This window comes from Scardinius erythrophthalmus, assembly GCF_964197995.2.
Source record: "Scardinius erythrophthalmus genome assembly, chromosome: 25".
Taxonomy (NCBI): Eukaryota; Metazoa; Chordata; class Actinopteri; order Cypriniformes; family Leuciscidae; genus Scardinius; species Scardinius erythrophthalmus.
The window spans coordinates 6,912,321-6,936,004 of NC_138245.1; the positions used below are offsets into that span (position 1 = coordinate 6,912,321).

Genomic DNA, 23,684 nt, shown 5'->3' on the forward strand with positions numbered 1-23,684 from the left:
ATTTAACCAACAGTAATTCTGGATTGCGTCCACCAACAAGTAAATAGGAAATAAGCGAATCAGAACACTGCGCGCCAAACCAGCAGTGTGTGTGCAAGCGTGAACCACTAGTGTTTCTGTCTGACTCTGGATCTGCCACTGCATCACATTTCTCTCAGCGTGGCGTGGAGTGTCCGTTTTTATGTCGGCTCTCATGTTAACTGGTTAGAGCTTGTGTTAGAGCACAATGCCTGCGTGACCATAGACATCTATATATGATGTCTATGTGCGTGACACACACACTTCTCGAGCCGCGCCGAAACCGCGTTCTAGAAATAGAACCGCAACCGACGCCTATTTTTCACGCGACACGCAAGAGTGTTGAAAGTTTTCAGACAAAATAGAAGGCGCAAATACATATTAATAAATTACATTTTGATGCTTGAAAGTCTCTCGGTTTTGACAAATGCATATATAATTGTAATTTAAAAAATAGGCCTAATTATCGATTTTCAAATATTGCCCCTGTCAATACAGGCCTACAGAACGAAATATTCTGTAGCCTATTTTGCCGTCAATACTGCCGACGTTGCCTTTGCTGTATCAGGCTATATATTATGTTTAACATCCAAATGTAGATGGTCTGTCGGCGCACAGAGCCACGCAGTCGCAGACAGCACGTGAAGTTCGTGAACACAGAATTCCCTTTTCTTTCTTATCTATTTGTGTTTGAACAGACATGTGCACGAAAAAATAAGCCAGTGTCCGTCTCAACGAGTTTCCCCGTAAACGCAGTCAAAATAAAACGGATGCGTGTCATTACCGGTATTAGATACGTGCATTCGTCTTAAAGGGACAGCACCCAATATACCTGCAGCTGTTTGTGTCACCAAAGTTAATCAAACAACAAAAGAGAAAGAGAAAAATCACGTTTTGTCAAAAGTTAAACTGTATTAATACTTAATACAGTTAATTTACCTGAAAAACATAAAGCACTGCTTTTCTCGTGTATTTGTAATTTATTGTATTTATGCTTGTATTTTGTTTATTAGTTTCTGTGCAGATGCACTAGGCCTACCCTACACAATTACCCCAATCATCCTAGAATTATTAATTCTTTACAAAAAGAGCTATTCAAATCATCAGGTGAAATTGTTTTCAGGAAGTAGCAGTAAAGCAAGAAGAAGAAGTGCAAGATAGTTTTTCTAAATTTAATTTGACTCTATGTGCCTATAGGGGTGGGTTGGGGATGGTGGCGATGTAGTATCTGGATATTTGACGCGGGACGAGGGCTTCGATTACCTCTCTCTTTTTTGACCATACATGTGTTTGCACCCCTGAGCTTCACACATGCTAGTTTCCAGAGTTCAAGATAAATCTTTTCATCTTACTACTGAAACTGGCAGTTTGTCAAGAGTCAAATGATTATTAAACGTCACAAACTATGCAAAAGCGACAGATCTTCCAGGGCACTCAGAGTCCGAATTCACCCACTCGTTTTCATTCATTTCTTCAAGTGGACTATATTAGTGCAGTAATGTAGGGAATAGTGAATGAGGGTATGGGGTGATTTTGAATTCAGCCCAGGTCAGGAATCACATGGCAGGGAAACAGAACAGAGTCAAACCAAAATACAGTGAACAACACATAATCCTGAAAGCTAGCAAGTTGTTCTTGGTTGCAGGACGTTGCTATGCAGTTGCTATGGGTTGATTGTGATTGTTAGATCATAAAGTCAGGTTGTGGAAGTCCCATTCATTTTGTCCATAGGGAAATTGATTTTTAACAATAACTTCAAAGACAAATGTACACCTACTGTGAGCTACGACTCCGAGATTAATCAGTGGTAATTGTTTTTGTTAAATCTATCATTCTGCAGTAATTCAACACACTTCTTAAATAATGTGATTAAAACTGGAATTCCTTTTGAGGAACTACATTACCCATGATTCTGCAAAGAAATCTCCACCAATCAGAAAACCAAACCCGCAAATCTCGCCAAAATATCTCTTTAGTGCCCATCCAGCGAATGTCATAGTAGAGTTTCCCTACGCTCACAAGCTATTTAAATATATTTGTATATACTGTAGTAGCATAAAATATGATGTTTTTAAAGACACTATAAAAAATTTAAACCAATAGTTTTGTACTTCTCTATCGTTTTTAATTCGTTAATGTCATTCCTAATGCTTAATTGGATTGTACAGTACTTCTTTTCCTCATTAAAGCTGATCAGTGCACATTATTGTCAGATTTCCAAACACTTTTTTGCCTCAAAGTTAAGTTTGAAATGTTGCAATTCACCTCACAGCAGGTTGGATTGGTTCATGGCTTATAATTCTTTAAAGACATTTTTCCGGAAATAATGCTTCCGTTACCAATGGTGCTGAAAAAGTGGACGGGCACTGTTGTGCTCGGTTTCTGACTGGCCAATATCTAGATATGGCTCAGGTCAATGTAAACATAAGGGATTTTCTTTTCACCTTTTTTATCGTCCATCAGTTGAAAACCAAATTTGGAATTTTATTTGTAATACCTGAACCCAAGTATCAATAATGATGAACAATACCCTTAGTAAGCACTACTAATGATTGTATAGAACTGTTTAACTGCATAAAGCAGCTGGTGGGTTATCCATCATATTGTGCTTTTATTGTATTTATTCATCTATTTTACTAGGCTTAAGCATGATACTCAATTATTGTAAATTCTGCTCCATTGCATTTTGATTGAACGATGCCCTTTGGTGTCTTTGTGCGTTTGCATGTATTTGCATTTGTGTGTGTGTGTGTGTGTGTGTGTGTGTGTGTGTGTACTACTGTTCGTGTTTATGTTGTGTTATAAAGGTGACCTGACACAAGGTTCACCTCTCTCTCTACTGCTATAATTTTCTCTCTTTCATGAATCAGAATAAATTATTGACATTTCTGTAATGAAACCGCTGGTGGTTTAGTGTTTAGCATAGTCTATCAACCTCCTACACACACACATACACAAACACTCATGATTCTCATGACTCATGAATATTAGCTTTCATAGACTTTAACAGAGCACTAAGTACAGTGCAAACGCCATGGATATGTTCAAAATACCATAGTATCATACTACTAACACACTATTTTCCAGTATGTAACAGTGCACAGTATGCAAATTGTTTTTATGCATGGGATACCTGAATGACCTACTGCAGTACATTTATAATATATATTTTTTCCTATAATCAGGGTTATTATAGTAAAACTAAAACCATAAAAATATACTAAAACCATAAAAAAAAACATTTTACCTTATACAATGCCAGTATTCCAACTGCCTTAAACAGTCAATACACAAAACTGATTTTTTCCCCCTCATATGTCTATGTCGTTGGTTTCTACTCTTGCATATCTCACTGTAAAGACTGAAATGTTTATCATTTGATCCAGTGTAAAGTTAGTGGTTCTCTGTCTCGTATGGAGGACACGTCGCAGTCTGTCACCTCGACTCTTGTTTGAATACAAACAGACTTCAGACAGCTTCCAATAGTGAGAGGTTAAAATACTCACGACCCTGTTATGTTAATCTCCTTCTCCCTCTGCTGTTCACTTTCATTTGAGGGTGTGTTCTCAGAAATTGCCCAGTTATTTATGTCATTAATCACTGCCTGTAAGATACAGTGCTGTGGATGAAGGCGTTAAGCTCAGGCCTGTAAGCTCGTGAATTCTCCATCATGCTCCGTGCGATCTGAAGCTATGGAGGTGTTTGTACTGAATTAGATCAAAGTAGGCCTCGTGTAAGGATTACAGAGGCGAGAAGAATGCAGCAGGCATAATATTGACAACGCTAACGGAGAAGTGGGGAGAAAGAAGCCGATGTGGAAGGCAACAAGGATTTCTACTTGATTTTAAGAGCATTGCACTATAGGCTATATATGTAATGCTACTGATCTTTTGTGGAGATGTGGAGATTCATTGTTGTTGTTTTCGTTTGAACTGTTGAGTAATTTCAGCAAAATCTGCTTTTGCCATGTAATACCTCAGCGTTTTTCAAATTTAATTATCAAACAAATGTTTTATTTATTTGTAAGTCAAGATACATTCCTGGCCTTATTGTGAATAATTAACGTGCATGTTATACCGAAGGGAAAAGAAAAGTTTGTCTTTGTAATATTTCATAAAAAACTTGGCCCGTCTCTAAAACAAGATTCTTCACATCGGCTGATGTCATCAGGCCCCTTCTTCAAGCGCACGCCTCTATTATGTAGGTCAGTGACTTAGGCCCTTAAGATGAATTTTGGTCGATCAGATCACAGAAAGACGAGAGAGACTCATTCACGTTCACACCTGGTGTTTTAATCCGTCTCTTTTATCCACTTTCAACCAGTTCTGTCTTGATTTCTTTGAGGGGCGGGCTTGCACAATTTACATATGAACGCGCCCAGAAACGACAGAAAAACATACGGAGAGCATCAGTTTTCATTTCTGCTCTGACTGCCGCAAGATCACGCCGAACGCTGTGAGTGTGTGTTAGAGATCAGGAATGGTGAGAGAACATTGTTCTTGGTACATTTACATCTTCAAACCAAACTTGGGTCTCCAGCCGACAAAGTTTAAATCTGTTAGGCATTAGGTCAGTAGGCGGAGAGTAGACGGTCTTTTCTGGCTGTTTGAACACATTCGACCACATGAGTGTTTACACTATTAGTCAGGTTCGAATCTTCAAGATTGTGTAACCCTGTAGGCATTTTTGAGGAAAAGTTGTTATACCACATTTTTAGAAAGTTCAATGTCTCCTGAATAAGGATCCACCGTATAACATTGAAATAAGGGTCCCATTTTCTTGTAATTGTTATTGAAACAATAGGTGCCGAAACACTACAGGTGGATAGGGTAAAATTTATCACCATAAAACCTTTCCAGTTTTTCACTTACATAGAGACAGACATTTTTTGTATTACAAGTTTTCTGAAATGTCATGTTTACATATGCAAATGAGGCATACCAGTATATATATATATATATATATATATATATATATATATATATATATATATATATATATAATTCGAGGGGCAGGCATACCAGTACGCGGTTTTCCCTTTCGGGCTAGCCCTGTCTCCTCGCGTCTTCACAAAGGTTGTCGAGGCAGCCCTTGTTCCTCTCGACGACTGGCTGATCCTAGCTCACTCTCGAGACAAGGTTTGCGAACACAGGAACCTAGTGCTCCGGCACCTAGCTTGTCTGGGCCTTCGGGTCAACTGGGAGAAGAGCAAACTCTGCTCCGTGCAGAGGATCTCTTTTCTCGGTATGGAAATCGACACGGTCGCCATGTGCGCGCAGCTTATGAGCGAGCGCGCGCAGTCACTGCTAACTTGCCTTCGTCAGTTCGAGGGCAAGAGTGCGGTTCCACTGAAACTATTTCAGAGGCTCCTGGGGCATATGGCATCCGCAGCTGCAGTAACGTCGCTCGGTTTGCTTCATATGAGACCGCTTCGTGATCGAGTCCCGAGGTGGGCATGGCAACACGGCACGCTCCGAGTCCCAGTGACTTCGACCTGCCGTCAGACCTTCACCCCGTGGATGAACCTCAGTTTTCTATGGACTGGAGTGCCCATAGAACGAGTTTCCTGGCATGTTGTTATATCAACAGATGCCTCCACAATGGGCTGGGGCACCATGTGCAATGGACATGCTGCCGCGGGCTCCTGGACAAGACCCCAGCGCCTTTGGCATGTCAATTGCCTCGAGTTGCAGGCTGTACGTCTCGACCCTGCACCGCTTCTGTGCGTTGCTCAGGGGTCAGCACGTATTAGTCCGATCAGACAATACCGCCACAGTAGCGTACATCAACCGACAAGGTGGTCTGCGCTCCCGTCGTATGTCGCAACTCGCCCGCCACCTCCTCATATGGAGTCAGAAGCATCTGAGGTTGCTTCGAGCCATTTATATCCCGGGAGACCTGAACCGTGCAGCCGATCTGTCTCGGTTTCGGCCTCTCGCTGGAGAATGGAGACTCCATCCCCAGTCGGTTCAGCTGATTTGGGATCAGTTCGGGGACGCACAGGTAGATCTGTCTGCCTCCCACGACTCGTCCCACTGCGACCTGTTTTATTCTCTGACCGAGGGCACGCTCTGCACGGATGCACTGGCGCACAGCTGGCCGCGGGGCCTCTGCAAGTATGCGTTTCCCCCAGTGAGCCTTCTTGCGCAGACTTTGCGCAAGATCAGGGAGGACGAGGAGCAGGTAATTTTGGTTGCCCCGTATTGGCACAACCGCACCTGGTTCCAAGAACTAGTACTCCTCGCGACAGCACCTCCCTGGCCAATTCCTCTGAGAAAGAACCTGCTTTCTCAGGTACGGGGGACCCTTTGGCACCCTCGTCCCGATCTTTGAAATCTCCATGTGTGGTTCCTGGACGGGACGAGGCAGGTTTGAGTACCCTACCACCAGCGGTGGTGGCTACCATCACTTCCGCTAGAGCATCGTCCACGAGACATGCCTATGCGTTGAAGTGGAACCTCTTCGTCAACTGGTGTTCTTCTAAACTTCAAGAACCCACGAAAGGCCCGATCAGTGTCGTGCTTTCCTTCCTGCAAGAAGGGTTGGAGCGAAGGCTGTCTCCCTCCACCCTGAAAGTGTATGGTGCCGCCATTGCCACACATCATGATGCAGTTGATGGTAAGTCCATTGGAAAGCACGACCTGATCATCAGTTTCCTGAGAGGAGCGAGGAGACTGAATCCTCCTCGCCCTCCTCTCGTTCCCTCTTGGGACCTCTCAGTGGTTTTAACTGCTCTGCAGAGTGCTCCCTTTGAGCCTCTGCAATCAGTGGAGCTTAAGTTCCTGTCAATGAAGACAGTGCTCCTGGTTGCATTGGCCTCCATCAAGAGGGTAGGGGACCTGCAGGCATTTTCGGTTGACGAAGCGTGCCTGGAATTTGGACCGGCTAACTCTTACGTGATCCTGAGACCCCGGCCTGGATATGTGCCCAAGGTTCCCACCACACCCTTTCGAGACCAGGTGGTGAACCTGCAAGCGCTGCCCTCGGAGGAGGCAGACCCAGCCTTGGCACTGCTCTGTCCAGTACGCACCCTCCATGCTTACGTAGACAGAACGCAGTGTTTCAGGACTTCAGACCAGCTCTTTGTCTGTCATGGTGGGAAGCTGAAGGGAAAGGCTCTCTCCAAGCAAAGGTTGTCTCACTGGATAGTGGACGCCATTGCTTTGGCTTACCAGCAGCAAGGTCGACCATGCCCCCTTGGTGTGACGGCCCACTCCACCCGGAGTGTGGCATCCTCTTGGGCTCTAGCGCATGGCGCCTTGCTGACAGACATCTGTAGAGCTGCAGGCTGGGCGACACCTAACACGGCCTCTGGGCGACCCCCACGTGTGTAGTCCACTGTAAGCCTCTCTGAGCATGTGTCTTTCCCTCAGCAAGCCACCTTGCCATCCCTGGGTTTGAAATATTCCACCTGCGGCTGGACACCCCAGTGATTCTCAATATGCAGCCCCCTGGGGTCATGTGTATTCCAAGTTCCCCCCTTCGGGCTGGGCATAATTGCATATTTCCACTGATATATGCTTCCCAGTGTACCTTGGTACCTTGGCATAATTCCAGCAGCCATTAAAAACTGTCCCTTTCATGTTAATGTTGTTTTTTCATTGTTTACATGTTTAAATATTCTGAGAATGCATAGTTTAGTTATAATGTTTCATGTTTAAACTGCAATAAATGCATTAAAATGTTTGTTTTTTTTTGGCAGCCATTTTGTTTTTATTGTTTATGCCAAAACAGTGATGTTTACAACTTGTTATACGGCAGAAATGGATTCAGCACCTAAAAATCATATAGAAACAACACTTGAAGTACTTTTCCTCAAAAATGCCTACTGCATCTTATCCAGGGCTGTTTATCTATTTTGGGACTCGACTATATGAAAGCAATCCAGTCAAATGTGTTTTCGACTACCTCTGGAAGTGGTCAAAAGTGAACAAGCTCAAAGCATTTTAGGCCCCATTTACACCCGTATTTAGCGTCGTCCACTTGTGATCCGATCAACCATAATGCATCTTAATACCAGGTGTAAACAGGGCCATAAGAGTGTCCATAATATGTGTCATGGTTATAGCAGGGAATTGGAGAGGTGAGGTCGTAAAGTAAAGAGGTAAAGTAGTCTTTATTCAATGAACACATAAACACAAAGGTAATCTAAACCAGGACCTGATGGCAATAATCCAAACAAGAATTTGAACACAGGACACGTAGCAGCTTTACTGACCAAGGGTAGAAATACACAGAGTGTATTAGTTGATGTGGTGACTATAGAAACAAAGGTAAACGTGAACTAAACCACTGGAACTGAACACTGGCACAGCTTGTCTTACCATGAAAAAGTAAAATTATCCAATATTTTATGATACTTATTGATCTTGACATAGTCATGCGGGTCTACAGTGGACCTTTCTATGATGTCATTTTTTTAAAATATTGTCAATAACAAAAGGTTATACAAAACTACTTAATAATGTTCAATAATAATGAGGCATTGTTTTTTTTTAACGTTATATCAGGACAGTTGTATCACATCTTTGACTTCACTGTATGTCCCAAAATATCAAAATAATTATGAATTCAGAAATTAAAAACATTCTCATTAGAGAAGAGCTGTAATCAAGTCATTTTATGTATAAATTACATTTTTAATACACTGACAGCGGTAGTCACTCATCCCTAATTATCACCATGACAACAGAATGATGAAGCACTCTGGTTGGAAGGGAAGTTCCTTTAAAATTTTCGGATTTTCAGTCCTTCTGAATCTTTTAGCTGGTGTTTATTATTTCCTTCGTTTCTAAGTGTCTCCGACACTCAACAGGACTTGCTGTTTCTACATTGTTGAATCTACGCCTATTATTGACACAAAACTGATCGCTATCTCCCAGCGAGAATATCGTTCATCTTTGTTGTCTTTTTTTGGAGCCTTTTTGTGGGAAAAGGTATTGACAACGGAGAATAACAGAAGGTTGCTGCCAATTTAGACAGGGTTCCGTGGAGAGTTGAGCACATTTATTAGCCTGATCTACTGCCAGAGATCCCATCAAAGTGATAACAGGATGGACAGAGCCTGACGTTTGAACTGGAAACACGAGGAGGCCAAACGCTCTTGGGAGATTACAGGATGAGACAGATTAGAGGCCATGAGATTATGAGATATTAGCTTTGATAATGGACTATGTGTTTTGTCAGTGATAATATAAGAATTAAAATCTGATTGGCTAAAGGTCTCAGACTAACAAGATTCTCACATTTTTCTCTCTCTCTCTCTCTCTCTCTCTCTCTCTCTCTCTCTCTCTCTCTCTCTCTCTCTCTCTCTCTCTCTCTCTCTCTCTCTCTCTCTCTCTCTCTCTGTCACACAGATGCAGATCTTCATGTATAACTCGGACGACTTTGACAGTCTCAACACAGCCATACGGGAGAAGCGAGTAATTGCGGCCATGTCTGTCTTCTTTCAGGTGAGAGCTTGCTCTTTCGAAAGCGTCTTCATGTTCGGCTGCTGAGCTGTGTCAGTGTTAAGTGCTAGCATTAAAAAGCATTGATTTTGTAAGGAGGTTTTCTCTCGTCCCATTAAGTTTAGTGATACTGAAGCTTCACACTCACAGAAAACCCACTGCCTCTGTTTTCTGTATGGGAAAACACACACACAATTCTACAATTCTGTGCTGTTCTTTTGTCAACCCCTCTGCGATAATCACAAAACAGCAATTTAAGGCTCACAGTCCTTTACTAGGAATTGTGTGTGGGTTTGTATTATCATCTCTCAAATTTTGAGAAATTACAGTGCAGTCAGGCTGTAATAATACAGTTCAAAAGACTCAATCAACCACTTCAAAAACAACAGTGAGTGAGTGAGTGAGTGAGTGAGTGAGAGACTGACCGAGTGACTGACTGAATGACTGAGTGAGTGAGTGACCTAGTGAATGACTGAGAGACTGTATTACTGAGTGAGTGAGTGAGTGAGTGAGTGAGTGAGTGAGTGAGTGACTGAGAGACTGACCGAGTGACTGACTGAATGACTGAGTGAGTGAGTGACCTAGTGAATGACTGAGAGACTGTATTACTGAGTGAGTGAGTGAGTGAGTGCGTGAGTGACCTAGTGAATGACTGAGAGACTGTATTACTGAGTGAGTGAGTGACCTAGTGAGTGAGTGCGTGAGTGAGTGAGTGAGTGAGTGAGTGAGTGAGTGAGTGAGAGACTGACCGAGTGACTGACTGAATGACTGAGTGAGTGAGTGACCTAGTGAATGACTGAGAGACTGTATTACTGAGTGAGTGAGTGAGTGAGTGAGTGAGTGAGTGAGTGAGTGAGTGACTGAGAGACTGACCGAGTGACTGACTGAATGACTGAGTGAGTGAGTGACCTAGTGAATGACTGAGAGACTGTATTACTGAGTGAGTGAGTGAGTGAGTGCGTGAGTGACCTAGTGAATGACTGAGAGACTGTATTACTGAGTGAGTGAGTGACCTAGTGAGTGAGTGCGTGAGTGAGTGAGTGAGTGAGTGAGTGAGTGAGTGAGTGAGTGAGTGAGTGAGTGAGTGAGTGAGTGAGTGAGTGAGTGACCTTGTAAGTGAGAGCGTGAGGGAGGGAGTGAGTGAGTGACTGAATAAGTGAGTGAGTGAGTGAGTGAGTGAGTGAGTGAGTGAGTGAGTGAGTGAGTGAGTGAGTGAGTGAGTGAGTGAGTGAGTGAGTGAGTGAGTGAGTGAGTGAGTGACCTTGTAAGTGAGAGCGTGAGTGAGTGAGTGAGTGAGTGAGTGAGTGAGTGAGTGAGTGACTGACTGACTGACTGAATAAGTGAGTGAGTGAGTGACCTAGTGAGTGACTGACCTAGTTAATGAGAGTGACTGAATGAGTGACTGAGGGACTGACCGAGGGACTGACCAAGTGACTGACTGAATGACTGAGTTAGTGAGTAAGTGAGTTAGTGATTGAGTGAGTGAGTGAGTGAGTGTGTGTGTGTGTGTGTGTGTGTGTGTGTGTGTGTGTGTGTGTGTGTGTGTGTGTGTGTGTGTGTGTGTGTGTGTGTGTGTGTGTGTGTGTGTGTGTGTGTGTGTGTGTGTGTGTGTGTGTGTGTGTTCCATATTATTAAATGAACTGACAGACTAGATGAAATCCCTAAAAAATAGAAAATCCTGTTGCGTGGATTTAATATATAATGAGATGCTGAAACACAGCAGCCCCAAATTCAGGACACTTTCCTTGGATCTGGAAAGAAAATTTGATTACACCAATTTTTAAACAAGGTGAGAATACGACCCAAATAATTATAGGGGCATCACAGTGAGCAGCAACCTGGGACAGCTATTCTGTTCCATCATCAATGACAGATTACTTCAGTTCATTCAAGAACACAAGATTCTTAACAATTGTCAAATTGGATTTATGCCTAAACAAAGAACATCAAATCACATTTACACACTCCACACACTCATACAAAAACACGTCCAGCAAACAAAACAAGGGAAAATATTTGGCTGCTTCATTGATTTTAAAAAAGCCTTTGATTCGGTGTAATGGACATAATGGGCATAATGGACTTTTCCTAAAACTAATCCAAAGTGGAATAAGAGGAAGGACATGACATCATAAAGGACATATACAATGGGAACAAATGCAGTGTTAAGATTAATGACCAACACACTGATTATTTCAGTCAAACTAAAGGAGCCCGTTAAGGCTGCAGCCACAGCCCGGCTCTATTTAATATCTATATTAATGAATTGGCATCATCACTTGAGAAGTCCTCTTGTCCTGGTCTGACCCTCGAGGACAGAGAAATCAAAAGCCTCCTGTACGCTGACGATCTTCTGCTGCGGTCTCCTCATGAAGTGGGACTGCGTCAAAGCCTCTCGCTTCTAGAACAGTACAGCAACGACTGGGCCTTACCAATAAACATGGAGAAGTCCAAAATAATGATCTTTCAGATAAAACCTTGCCTTACTGACAAGAAATATAAATTTACACATGGGGGGAACAATTCTTAATCATGTCACCTGTTATAATTATTTGGGTCTGACAATCTCAGCTTCTGGAAAATTTGACACTGCATTAAAAGATCTGACTGATAAAGCAGGTAGGGCCTATTATAGTATAAGAAAACCCCTGTTCAAATTTAAGCCAACCATTAAACTGTGGCTGAAAATCTTTGACAGCATCATCAAACCTATCCTTCTATATGGCTGTGAAATCTGGGGCCCCAAATTTAAATTAAATTATGAATCCAGGGACAAAACCCCTGTTGAAAGTTTCCACCTTGAGTTCTGCAAGAACATCCTGGGAACTCACAGAAATGCTCCAAGTCGGTTTGCCGGGCAGAATTAGGCAGATTCCCTCTCCTATCTGAAATCCAGAAGAGAGCCGTAAAGTTCTGGTTCCATCTGTCAGACGCGCCGACAGAGAGTTACCATCACTGTGTTCTCAGATACAGGGCAGGACACACAGAGAGTGAACCCATGCAATGTTTAGTGGAAAAATATCAACTTAATTCAACAATTCAGTTCAGACAATCAAAAGTAAAAGAAAAAGAGAAAATAACCAAAGAAGAATACATACACAATTGGCAGATAAGTCACACAATTAAATAAATTAAAATACTTCCACAAAATAAAGTCTGATTATAAATTGGCACTATACCTGACCCATATTAGTAATTATGGTCCAATCTGTGCGTGGAGACGGGCCGACGCAAGCAGAGCTGGAGAGCCAGAGAGCTCAGACTGTGTTCACACTGCTCTGATGGAGTCGTAGAGGACGAGCTGCACTTCCTCTTCGCAGCAACAACAAAAATCATGAGACAAAACAATGGCACTGACATATTGAAATGATAATGACATGTCAGTGTAAGTTGCTTTCAGCTAAAACAGCTCAAACATGCATTTTAGTCTGGGACTAGTCTTAAGCCTTGTCTGTGAAACCGGACTATAGCATAGATGCAGGATCACACTGAAAGCAAAAAGTTCAGTAATAAGGGAGTTGATTTTGAGTATCTAGACAGTGTTTCAAGTTATTTGGTCTTTATTTGCTTCAACAGCAAAAATAGTTCCACATGAAACGAAAACAGGGTAGTTTCTGTTGCTGTCTCATAGCAAAACACAGTAGTGGCATTCAGCACTCTTAAAAGCTGATTCATCTCACCAGTATATTAAATAAATTATTTTATTCAGGAAGGATTTATCAAATTGATCAAAAGTGACAGTGAATACATTTAATGTTACAGAAGGTTTCTATGTCAAATAAATGCTGTTCTTTTGAACTTTCTGTTCATCAAGGAATCCTGGGAAAATATCAAGGTTTCAACAGAATATTATGCAGCATATTAAAATGATTTCTGAAGGGTCATGTGACACTGAAGACTGTAGAAGTAATGGCTGCTGAACACTTGGCTTTGCATCACATTTATAAATTACATTTGAAAAAATATATAGAAAAGGGTTATTCTAAATTATAATACAGTTTTACAAAATTACTGTTTTTACTGTAATATTAATATACTCAAATAAATGCAGCCTTGCATAAGAGACTTCATCTTACCAAACCCAATCTTTTATACGCTAGTGTAAGTATACTTACTCTTAAACGGATTATTTTTACAATACAACGAAGGACAAAAACAATGTATAAAATGAAAATTAAATTGGAATACAAAATCTGAAAGTCCCTATATATACTTGAAATCAAAAAATGCACAGAAAAATAAAAACGCATGCATATATAAATGTTTGCTATAGAAATTAGCAACTTTAGATTTTCCGTGGTATTTCTTTGAAGAACTCATTTTCATCTGAGAAATTCTGCACTCTTCACCCCCAAAACTGAGAAGACTAATCAATAAATGACAACACAGACTTTCAGTTTGAAATAGATAAGTCGAAATCTCATCTGACTAGAGTTTTATATATTTCCCCTAACCCTCTCTCATCTCTCTCATTCTCTTAGGCTATTATCTGAGGAAATCCTCATAGCATGCGCCTCGCTCGATATCTCTTTTTATTTGAAACTCACACCATTTTCTTTATTGCCCAAACATTTAGTCTATGATCTGTTCCTGATTAAGGAAGATAACACTCGTAACATCTGTCATGATATGTTCATAGGCTTATTTACAAGACACATGTCCACACACTAAAACGCAGCTATTAGCTATTAGCATGTAGCCAAAGCTTTTCTTTAATACACTTGAAACCACAGGCTTGTTGGTGGCCAGGGACACGATAAATAGTTTTTAGGTTTTATATAATTCATTGTTGGTTATTGTTTCAAGTTATGTTCTTGTGCTGTTTTATAGCTGGCAGTTATTTGCGTTCCTCATTTACTTTTAATCAATCGCAGGGCTTTCTGTTTTTCTCTCTCTCTCGCTCTCTCACTGGTAGAGCTCACAGCTGCTATATTAAAAACCTCACTCTGAGCTTAATACAACAAATGAGCGTTTTTTATTTTCCATCTGCTAAAACGTACTTTGTTGAACTTTATTGATTTGCATGCGCTATTTTTACTTGTGAGGTGGAACAGAGCTCTTAAACTGAGTTTAAAGCCGTTTGCTGCTATTTTTTTTTACCTCAGGGTTTGTTCTACAAGGAACTCCAGGTGTTTGTGGGTTGTGGGTGACCTCTGGCATACTGGCTCATTTGTAGAGTGCTTTCACTTTTCTAGTCCATATGAATGCAATGTTGAACACGATATGAGCTCTGTTTAAAAAAAAAAAAAAAAAAAAACCCTGTGTCTACGGACCTTCATAAGCAATTCAATTGAAATTCTCTACATAGACGGCTGCTCTCAGTAACAAACACACATCTTTTACTCTTCCTCATGTTTCAGACCTGAATAACTTCCTTTCTTCTGTGGAACACAAAAGAAGATATTTAGAAAAATGTTGGTAACAAGTTGACTTCTATTGTTATAGGCAAAAGAAAAAAAAACAGAAACATTAATCATTTTTGAATGACATGAGAGTGAGTAAATGAAGACGTGTTTTTTCTTTCATTTTTGTGGTGAACTATCTCTTTAAGTTCCCTCCATTGTCAGTCTGATGTTGTTAACCTCACACTGTCTCTCTCTCTTCCTCCGGCCCTGACACTTTTGACTCCGTCATTTTTCACACGCTCTGGCCGTAGCTGTCCTGAGGCACGCCAGTCCTGATATTAGAAAAAGACAAATATTTTGGTTGCAGATCTGTCTGTCTGTCTGTCTGTCTGTTTGTTTGTCCTTTTTTCTGTCTGTCTCTGTATCTGCCTGTCTGCTTTCTATTTGTGTCGTTCACTGTCAGTTCTCTATCTGTTGCTCAGATCTGTTTGTTTGTTTGTCTGTCTGTCTGTCTGTGTCTGTGTCTGTGTCTGTGTCTGTGTCTGTGTTTGTCTGTCTGTCATGTGACTCCGGTGAAGAGCAGTCTTTAGAGAGAGAGAGAGAGAGAGAGAGAGAGAGAGAGAGAGAGGGTGGCAAAGGGCCAGTGGAAGTGCGTGAATCCTTTTCACTCCTGCCTCATGGGAATGTTGGTTAGATCGGCTAACCAGCACTGGCCTCCTTCATACACAAACCTACACACACACGCACACAAACTCAACAATAGACCTCACCTCTTGGGTCCTCTCTGTCAAAGCCTGTCTCCTGATTCAACCCTATAGGGGCTTCTTAAAAGCGCAAACCTGTATTTGATACACCTCCATCCAAGAGAAGCAAAGGAAATGTGCTTTGCCTGTTATGGATTTGACCTGAACTGTGCTTTTTTTAGGATCAAGATTGTACAAATTATTTTCAAACCATTTTATTTGTGTATATAGTCAGCACTGAGCAAGCTATCAGTCCATTTTGCTAAGGCACATATACTCAGAAACTCAGAGTCTTTTGTCTGTGTTCAACGATTCAGTCTGTTCAGATGCTTCTCAAACACAGGCAGGTTTTGATGGGGGTGTGAGGCATAATGGGTTCTCTTATGTGAGTGTGTGTTTGTGTGTGATTGCAATCATTTTGCTTGTATGACATCAGCTATCTACCAGGTTTTTTCTGTATCAAAAATCATGTCTGTCTGTCTGTCTTCTGTCTGTCTTTATATCTATCTATATAATCTATCCTTCTATCTATCTGTTTGTCTGTATTACATCCAACATGAATTGGAAACTCATTATTGTTTATTTGTGTTCTTTCTCTCTTTCTCAGGTGGGGATGAAGGACAATCCTGCAGTAGATCCGATCATTCATGGTCTAAGAGGAGTGGTGCACCACGGTTAGTAGATGTTTCATGAATAGGCTATTTTAGGTTGAGGGTTTAGTATTGAAATTTATGATGTGTTATTTTTTATTAGTCGCATGCATTCGTTAATTGTTCTGGCAACAACTCCTGCTAATTTGTTGATGACCAGTGTGTCTTCTACATGCTGGAATCAAATCAAACACAAACTTCATGTACAAGCCACAGTAAATGCTTTTGTTTGATGCACTTATGTAATATAAAGCATGCTCATGTTTTTGCACCTTTCCCGCAGCAGCACGCTCTGTCCTCTGCTATTTTCCGTATGTGTTTTGTCCATAGAAATTTGTTATTCACTACTGTAAAGTGTTGTGATGGGCAGATGGTCAGATAATCAAATTTGTTGTCGATTATTTTCATTATTGATTTTAACCAATTAGGGGTGCAACGGATCTTAGTTGATCCGTAATCCGTATGGACCAGGCCCCAACGTTTGGTACGCGAGTGATTCGCGGATTAATTGATAAGTTTAACCATCATAGAGTGAAAGGTTATCATTTGCATATGCAAATTGCAAACCTCCCCGCTCCCTTCCTTGACCTACAAGGACACAAGTGTGCATGCATGGCGAAAAGAGGTTTGCTCTGCATTTAACAGCGCTGGTGACGAGGCTCCATTCGATTCAGGTGTGCCTCAACATGTGCCGCCAGTCCTGGTTGTTACAGCCCTCCTCCTCTCTCTCACACCTATGGTAGTTGTGAACCTGGCGAAGGGAGGCAATTTAAAGTCCCCGTGAACCGGAAGTTGCAAACGACTTTTCTCCAGTGTTATGACGCATTTCCCAGTGAAACGGAATATTGAACAGAGGGCAGGGTTTTACTCTAGCGCTCCTCCTCTCCATCTCTGCTCATAGCAGACTAACGGTTTGAGGGGAGTGGTTAAGCGTTGCCCAAACCAATTCCTCAAACCTACGTCATCAGAGAAGGTCCTCCAATGCAGAGGGGAGGGGCATTTTCAGATTTTGATTAAAGATTACCATGGTAAAAAAAAATTTTTTTTAAATATTTTCTTGCACGGATTAATTGTTCACCACAAGACTAGTAATATGCGCTAACAAAGTAAATAGGGTCAATTTTGATTTTATGGGGACTTTAAGGTGGCACTGATAATAAGGGTGAGGCCGCTGTTCTGTTAAAAAAAAAAAAAAAATATATATATATATATATATATATATATATATATATATATATACTGTACACACATAGTATACCAGTATACACAGTCATGTATCCAGGCTGGCAAACACACAAACACCCATACATCTGTACACAAACACATTATCTACTCATTTTGTCTCTAGCTTTGTTGAGAATGTGTGTAATTTTCTACTTGTGCTTTTGATTGGCAATCTCTGTTGTCAGGTGATAGAAGAAAAGGTAGGCACTTAGATGAACATAAGTGGTGCTAGTCTAAGGAACTACAAGCTGATATACAAACAGAAAAGTACCAAAAACTACTATTTGTCCATCATACTGCTTTTTTGTAAGGGTGGGCTGTTTAACCACTTTCCATGTAGCCTCACCCCCAAACTCTTGTTGTAAATAAACCTATTCTTTATAGTTCTCTTTGTTTATTAAAATTATATTGGAGAAAGTGCTTTTTTTTATAATGACACACATCCCCTTTAAGATTTTAAATGTTAACTGTGCTAGGGGCACCAAAAGATAATCTTTTCACAAGATGATTGTACCCCCCGAAAATGACCTTTTTTAAAGATGCTGTATGTAACTTTTTCACTCTACTAAAGCATAACAATACCATAAATTGTTTGCAGATATTCAGGAAACCTGCTAAGTTCACATTCTCGTTTCTCTGAAAACGAGTTGAAACGAGTTCCGTGTTGTCAGTCCGTTTTTGTTTTGGTCTGTGTGATCTCGCCCACTGCCAGTTCACCCAATAGTATTTCGACACCCCGGGATGCCAGTTGGCATGAAACACAGCGTATTGCAGCCAGCAAACAAACTGGGTCAGAGATTGAAGATTCCACACAACCTAAAAAGCCTCGGTATCATCTAAAAATCTCTAAGAACGAGAGTATATTAAAACGCGGATAAATCAACTTTACAGTGTGTAAGTCTCCTCAGTAACAAATTGCGCTCGTTCCTGTTGCGTGTCCTCAAACGTGCAACCCGCGTGAGCTTCGAGTCTGAGGAGGAGGGGTGGGAGAAACAATGATCTCCGATATTTTGAATTTGGACTGCAGTACCTATTTCGACCACTAGCTGTCATTCTTACAGACTGCTCCTTCAACCTTATGTAAGTTGCCCCCTAATAGTCACTGAATAGTTTCCCTTAATGTTCCTTCTGTCTACTTCCAGACATTAAAAGCTCTGAAATGATGAAGACACCACCAACTGCTCCCAGCGTGAACTGAACTGTATATTCTGGAATATTAAGATGAAACAGCGAGGTCTGTCGATGATTCAGACAGAATAAATTGACATCTTTAAAGGTTTCTTAGTTAATATACTCTTGTTCTGCCTGCTTTTCAGTCATCTCAGGAACATCTCTCTATGTGTCCGTGCGAAGTTTAAAGGCACGGCGAGGCTTTGATGGTAATTACCGGCCTGCGATTTGTGCTGCCCACTGAGACAGTCGTAGAAAGTGAGCGAGAGAGAGAGAGAGAGAGAGAGAGAGAGAGAATGACGAAGTTGTGGTGTAATCCGGGCGGCCGTGGTACTAAAAGCATCGCACTGCCATTCTGACAAAGAGATCAACTCTAATGCAGTGTAATAATGGCACTCACTTTAAACGGCTCCCACTCAAAAGGAATTTCACCAAGATAGTTCTGCCTCCACCTGCTGCCAGAAGACGAAGATGATGATGCTAAATCTGATGACATTGATGAGGTTACCAAGATGTGATGATGGTGATTAACTCAATTTGTACATATTCTGACATTCTGAGTCATCCACGCATTTGCAAAAGTCACTGCCATGATGCTAGGATGTTGCCAGGATGAGCTTATGCAGTTGCTATGGTGTTTTATGTGGTTTAAAGAACTCTTCTGGTGTCTCAACGCGGCTCAGGTCTAGGGATGAGACACGAAAAATATAATATTTTAAAATGTGGTTCTTTAACAGTTCCAAAAGTTTTTATTTTTTAATAATCTTTTTCGAGGTGTGATAAATGCAATTCAATAATTAGCCTTTGATAAATACAAATTCAAACTTGACATTTCATTCATTTATTTGTATAAATTACTACTGACAAGGCTTTTACGACCAGATTTACCAAACGGCATATTAGCATGAGAGCGCAATTCCCCCCCCAAAAAAAACGCAGATGGGAGTGGAAAGTTCTTGCTTTTGATCTACTGACGAACACGCAGATTAAAGAACACAGACACAGCCGGATCATTTACATAATGACCAACACAATCTACCAATAGCAGCGCAAATTAGCGTCTGGTTTTAGACATGCTTTTTTGGGTGGTAAATAATGCTGCAAACCTTAGTAAATCACCTTGCGTGATTCATTGAAATACTGTCCTCTCATACATTTTTCGTCTGAAAGGGAAACTCTTACAAATACATATTAAGTAAGGTCAGCCGCAAAAATAACTGTCCATGCCTTTTCTGCCCTAATTTTTCATTGCGTGTCTTTAGTAAATCCTGACAGTAGTTTTTTAAAGATTTATGAAAGACCAAATTTCGCAACCGTTTCAAGTTGGTCACATCAGTTCACTGCGTTGACCAACAGAAAGCTGCTTGGTTTGAATGAATCTTCTATTCAGACCGTGCTTCAGACATCACTACTCTATTGAAATTAACCTTATTGCCCCCAAATTTTCACCGAAATTTTGTTAGTGTCACTGCACCTTTAGCTGCAAACTGGATGTGCTGAATTTGTTCAGGAATCAGGCTACATTGGTTGTGCTATGTCTATGATTTATTAAAAAGAACAAGCTCATAAGAGTAATTCCTCAATTAAACTGCACTGGACTTGCCTTATGTTTCACACTGTAGATTTAGTTTATCCAGCTGAATACAGTAAGTAGTGCAGGAAACTCTGTCAGAGCGAGAAATTCATTTCCCAACCCTTTTCTGTTCCCTCTATCGTAAGTCAACAGGATATGTTGCTGGTTGCTTTCTAAAATTATATTTTCTGAGAATATACGGTTACTTTTGAATGCTCATCAATAAAGAAAGATGCTTTTTTTCCCATATTGGTCTAGTTACAGCATCTACAGCCAAACCTTGACCCTTTGATTCAAATGACACACTACGAGAGGAGAGCAGACAGAAGTGCATTTATTCTTCCTTTTCATCGAGTCTTTCCACACCAGTCAGGCTACTGCGGACTGTTTGCTGGAGTGTGTTGATCTTGTTTGCTCAGTAGGGTTAGAGTAGGGGGCGGTGTGGAGGAGTGTGTGTGTGTGTGTGTCTTCTCTGCGGGAGTAGGACAAGAGCTGTGTTCTCTCCTCTTATCCCAGACAGATAGGAGCAGGGGGTCTACACACATTCAGAGCCGTGTCTCCGGTGTCAGCGCTCAGACGGCTATAATTTCAACCTGCCGATCTTCTGTCACATATGTACACTACGCATAGGAAACCGAAACAAATGATTTGCAGCTCAAATGACACTGATGCGGCCGTATGTGAATTCTTAAACCTTTTTCTCCACACTCTGACTACTAACAATGAAGATTTTAAGCAGTGTCTGGGTAATGTTGGCTCTTAAGAGGCATGCATCCATTTTGAGAAGCACAAGGAAGAATTTTACACACTGTATTTAAAGCCCTCAGCTGGTGGAAGAGAAGAGCTGTCTTGTTAAGTGATCATCCATTAAGCTCCTATAAGATAATTTCTCTTAATATTTAACCATATGTTAGAAGCGGACATGGCGTATATTAGAAGACAGCGTGCACTCTGTGAGAACGGCCCAGTGTGAACATCAGTGCATTTGCCTTTGCTTTAAACAAATTACAATGGAGTTTGAGTTGAGGCAACACATGCAGGCACATTATGCAGGCCCTCTGGGAACATGTTACTTGCAAATCTTTAATTCAAGGATGTAAGCTTTTGTTCTTTCGCCTGACGTGACATGAGCTGGCTTTAATTAATCTCTCATGAAGTCATTTTAACGTCAGTGGCGAGGACAAATGAGGTCTGTGTAGAGCAGGGGTCTCCAACACGTCGCTTGCGAGCTACCGTAGCTCATGGCATGATTGGAGTTAGCTCGCCAAGGGGCCGTTCACATATCGCGTCTTTTGCACGCTCAAGTTTTCAAAATGCCGCAAGCGCACCGCAGGTCATGTGACAAGAAGCAACCAATCAGCTTCACCCTTTCCGTAACAATATTGAAAGCTCAGTCAACATGAAGGATGGGGGTTTGAAGGACCCCAAACACTACGGGTGTTTTTCTCTTCTCTGTAAATAAATCTTGTAGCAGAGCCACAGCAAGCGTTTTTCGGTGGTTGAAATCCATTAGCCACTAAAACTTCTTTGTCGTTGTTGAGAGCGAAGTGCATGGTTGCATAGCAACGACAGACGCCATGGGAAAATCGGACCGAATTTTACTATTAATAATAAAAGATAAGCTAATGTGCATTGTAAATGTCAGTAATTTAACTTTTTTTATAAAAATGATTGAAAGGCTGAAATATGTGAGGTTTATCTTTTTATAAAACATTTTTTGTCAAAACTTGTACATGTTAGTAGATAACATGTTGCAAGACACTCCTTTAAAATCTGGCCATCATCACACAAAAAGTGCATATTGATGCTAATTTGATTTGTTATTTGCTAGTTTTCGACATAAAACTTGGTGAATTGATTTCATTGTGTAATATTACTAATTTTTAAACAGGATTCTGTGATAACTGTGATCATTTTGGTCACTATAATCATGAAATGAAATTTTCATGCCATTTCATCTCTAGTTATGATCAATCAACTAAAATCAACTATAATTATGTGTTTTTACAGTATAATATGCAACGTACAATTTTCTATAAAAAATGTATCTCTGATTCTGTTCTTTTCTCTAACATTTAAGGGTGACATATATAGGCATACAAAAACTCTTTTAGGTCTAAAACAGTTTGGATAGTTGTTAATATGAGAGTTATGAGACATTATTTAAGAGATTTAAGTATTGTATTACATGAGTAGCTCTCAGCCACTTTCATTTTTAAAAAGTAGCTCTCAAATGAAAAAAGGTTGGAGACCCATGGTAGAGCTTCGCTCACGGGTTCGCTCACGTCAGTAGTTTCCGAGTTATTAAAGCTATTAAAGAGGATGTATAATGGATAACAAGAAATTCCTTGCTTTTTCAGAGTATGATGATGTACAATGTAGATTGAGCTCCATCTCCAGTCCACTTATACTAAGAAACAAAGCAACTTGATCAGAAATTTTCATATTTATGACATAGGAAAAGCCAGAAGGACACACATTGGTTCATGAATATTATTAGTGTTGCTTTAAGGCAGGAAGCGCGGCCACTCTTATATACCAAATTGTTGGATTGTTTACCAAAAAGTGATGACCCACACTGACATTTACACTAACATTAGGGTGTATTTAGTATTCAGTAACTTGGCCTGCCTTCATGAACGTCATTGTAAATTACATTTTGGTACAATTCGATAGCTTTCACACGGGAAGAGTTAAGCCAATCATAATAGAGTTCATTAAATATAAAAGTTATAAAGATACAGTAGGGCTGGGCGATATATCGCATGACATTGTTAGGCGCATCTCGTCAGTAAAGCCGGTTCCTTGATTAGTAGTAAATCGCCATCACCTGCTTTCAGATGGAGCGGAATTTACAACACAGAGCTGACAAGAACTGACAAGCTGAGCCATATCACATTAATTATCGCGGACGTATCGCCTGCGATAATTAATGCGATATGGCTCAGCTTGTCAGTGAACTACGGCTCTGTGTTGTAATGTCGCTCCATCTGAAAGCAGGTGATGGCGATTTACTACTAATCAAGGAACCGGCTTTACTGACGAGATGCGCCTAACAATGTCATGCGATATATCGCCCAGCCCTAAGATACAGTAACACATATGATGTTCAGAGAGAGGGCAGAAAATGGGCATTTAAAACGTAGTGATGTTGTTTTTGGTCCAAGAAACCTTGACTAATAGTATAAGCATAGGCGTAATTTGCAGGTGGGGCGGGTAGGACATGTCCCCACCACTTTTTGCTAAGGTCGATATTGTCTCCACCACTTTTGAAACATCTCGCGTAGGGGTGTAACGATACCCTCATGTCACGATTCGATACATATCACAATACTGAACTCACGATACGATATTATTGCGATACTCCAAGACATATGATAAAAGGTTAACAAAAAATTTACTGTTTATTAAACTGATAAATTTGATATTACATTGTGTGTATAAATGAATATTCTTGGACTTAGTGCTGGAAACCCAAAGCACAGGACAATAGAGACACCAAAATAAAAATA

At 40.8% G+C, this 23,684-nt stretch overlaps 1 protein-coding gene across 1 annotated transcript in view; it reads left to right on the forward strand.

The window, feature by feature from the left end:
* Positions 1-23,684, forward strand: part of ptprga (protein tyrosine phosphatase receptor type Ga) — a 280,039-nt gene that overhangs the window by 189,496 nt on the left and 66,859 nt on the right. Inside the window, exons 5-6 of the mRNA XM_081356988.1 lie at positions 9,375-9,470; positions 16,163-16,229. Of these exons, the coding sequence (XP_081213114.1) occupies positions 9,375-9,470; positions 16,163-16,229 (163 nt within the window). The remainder of the gene's footprint in view (positions 1-9,374; positions 9,471-16,162; positions 16,230-23,684) is intronic.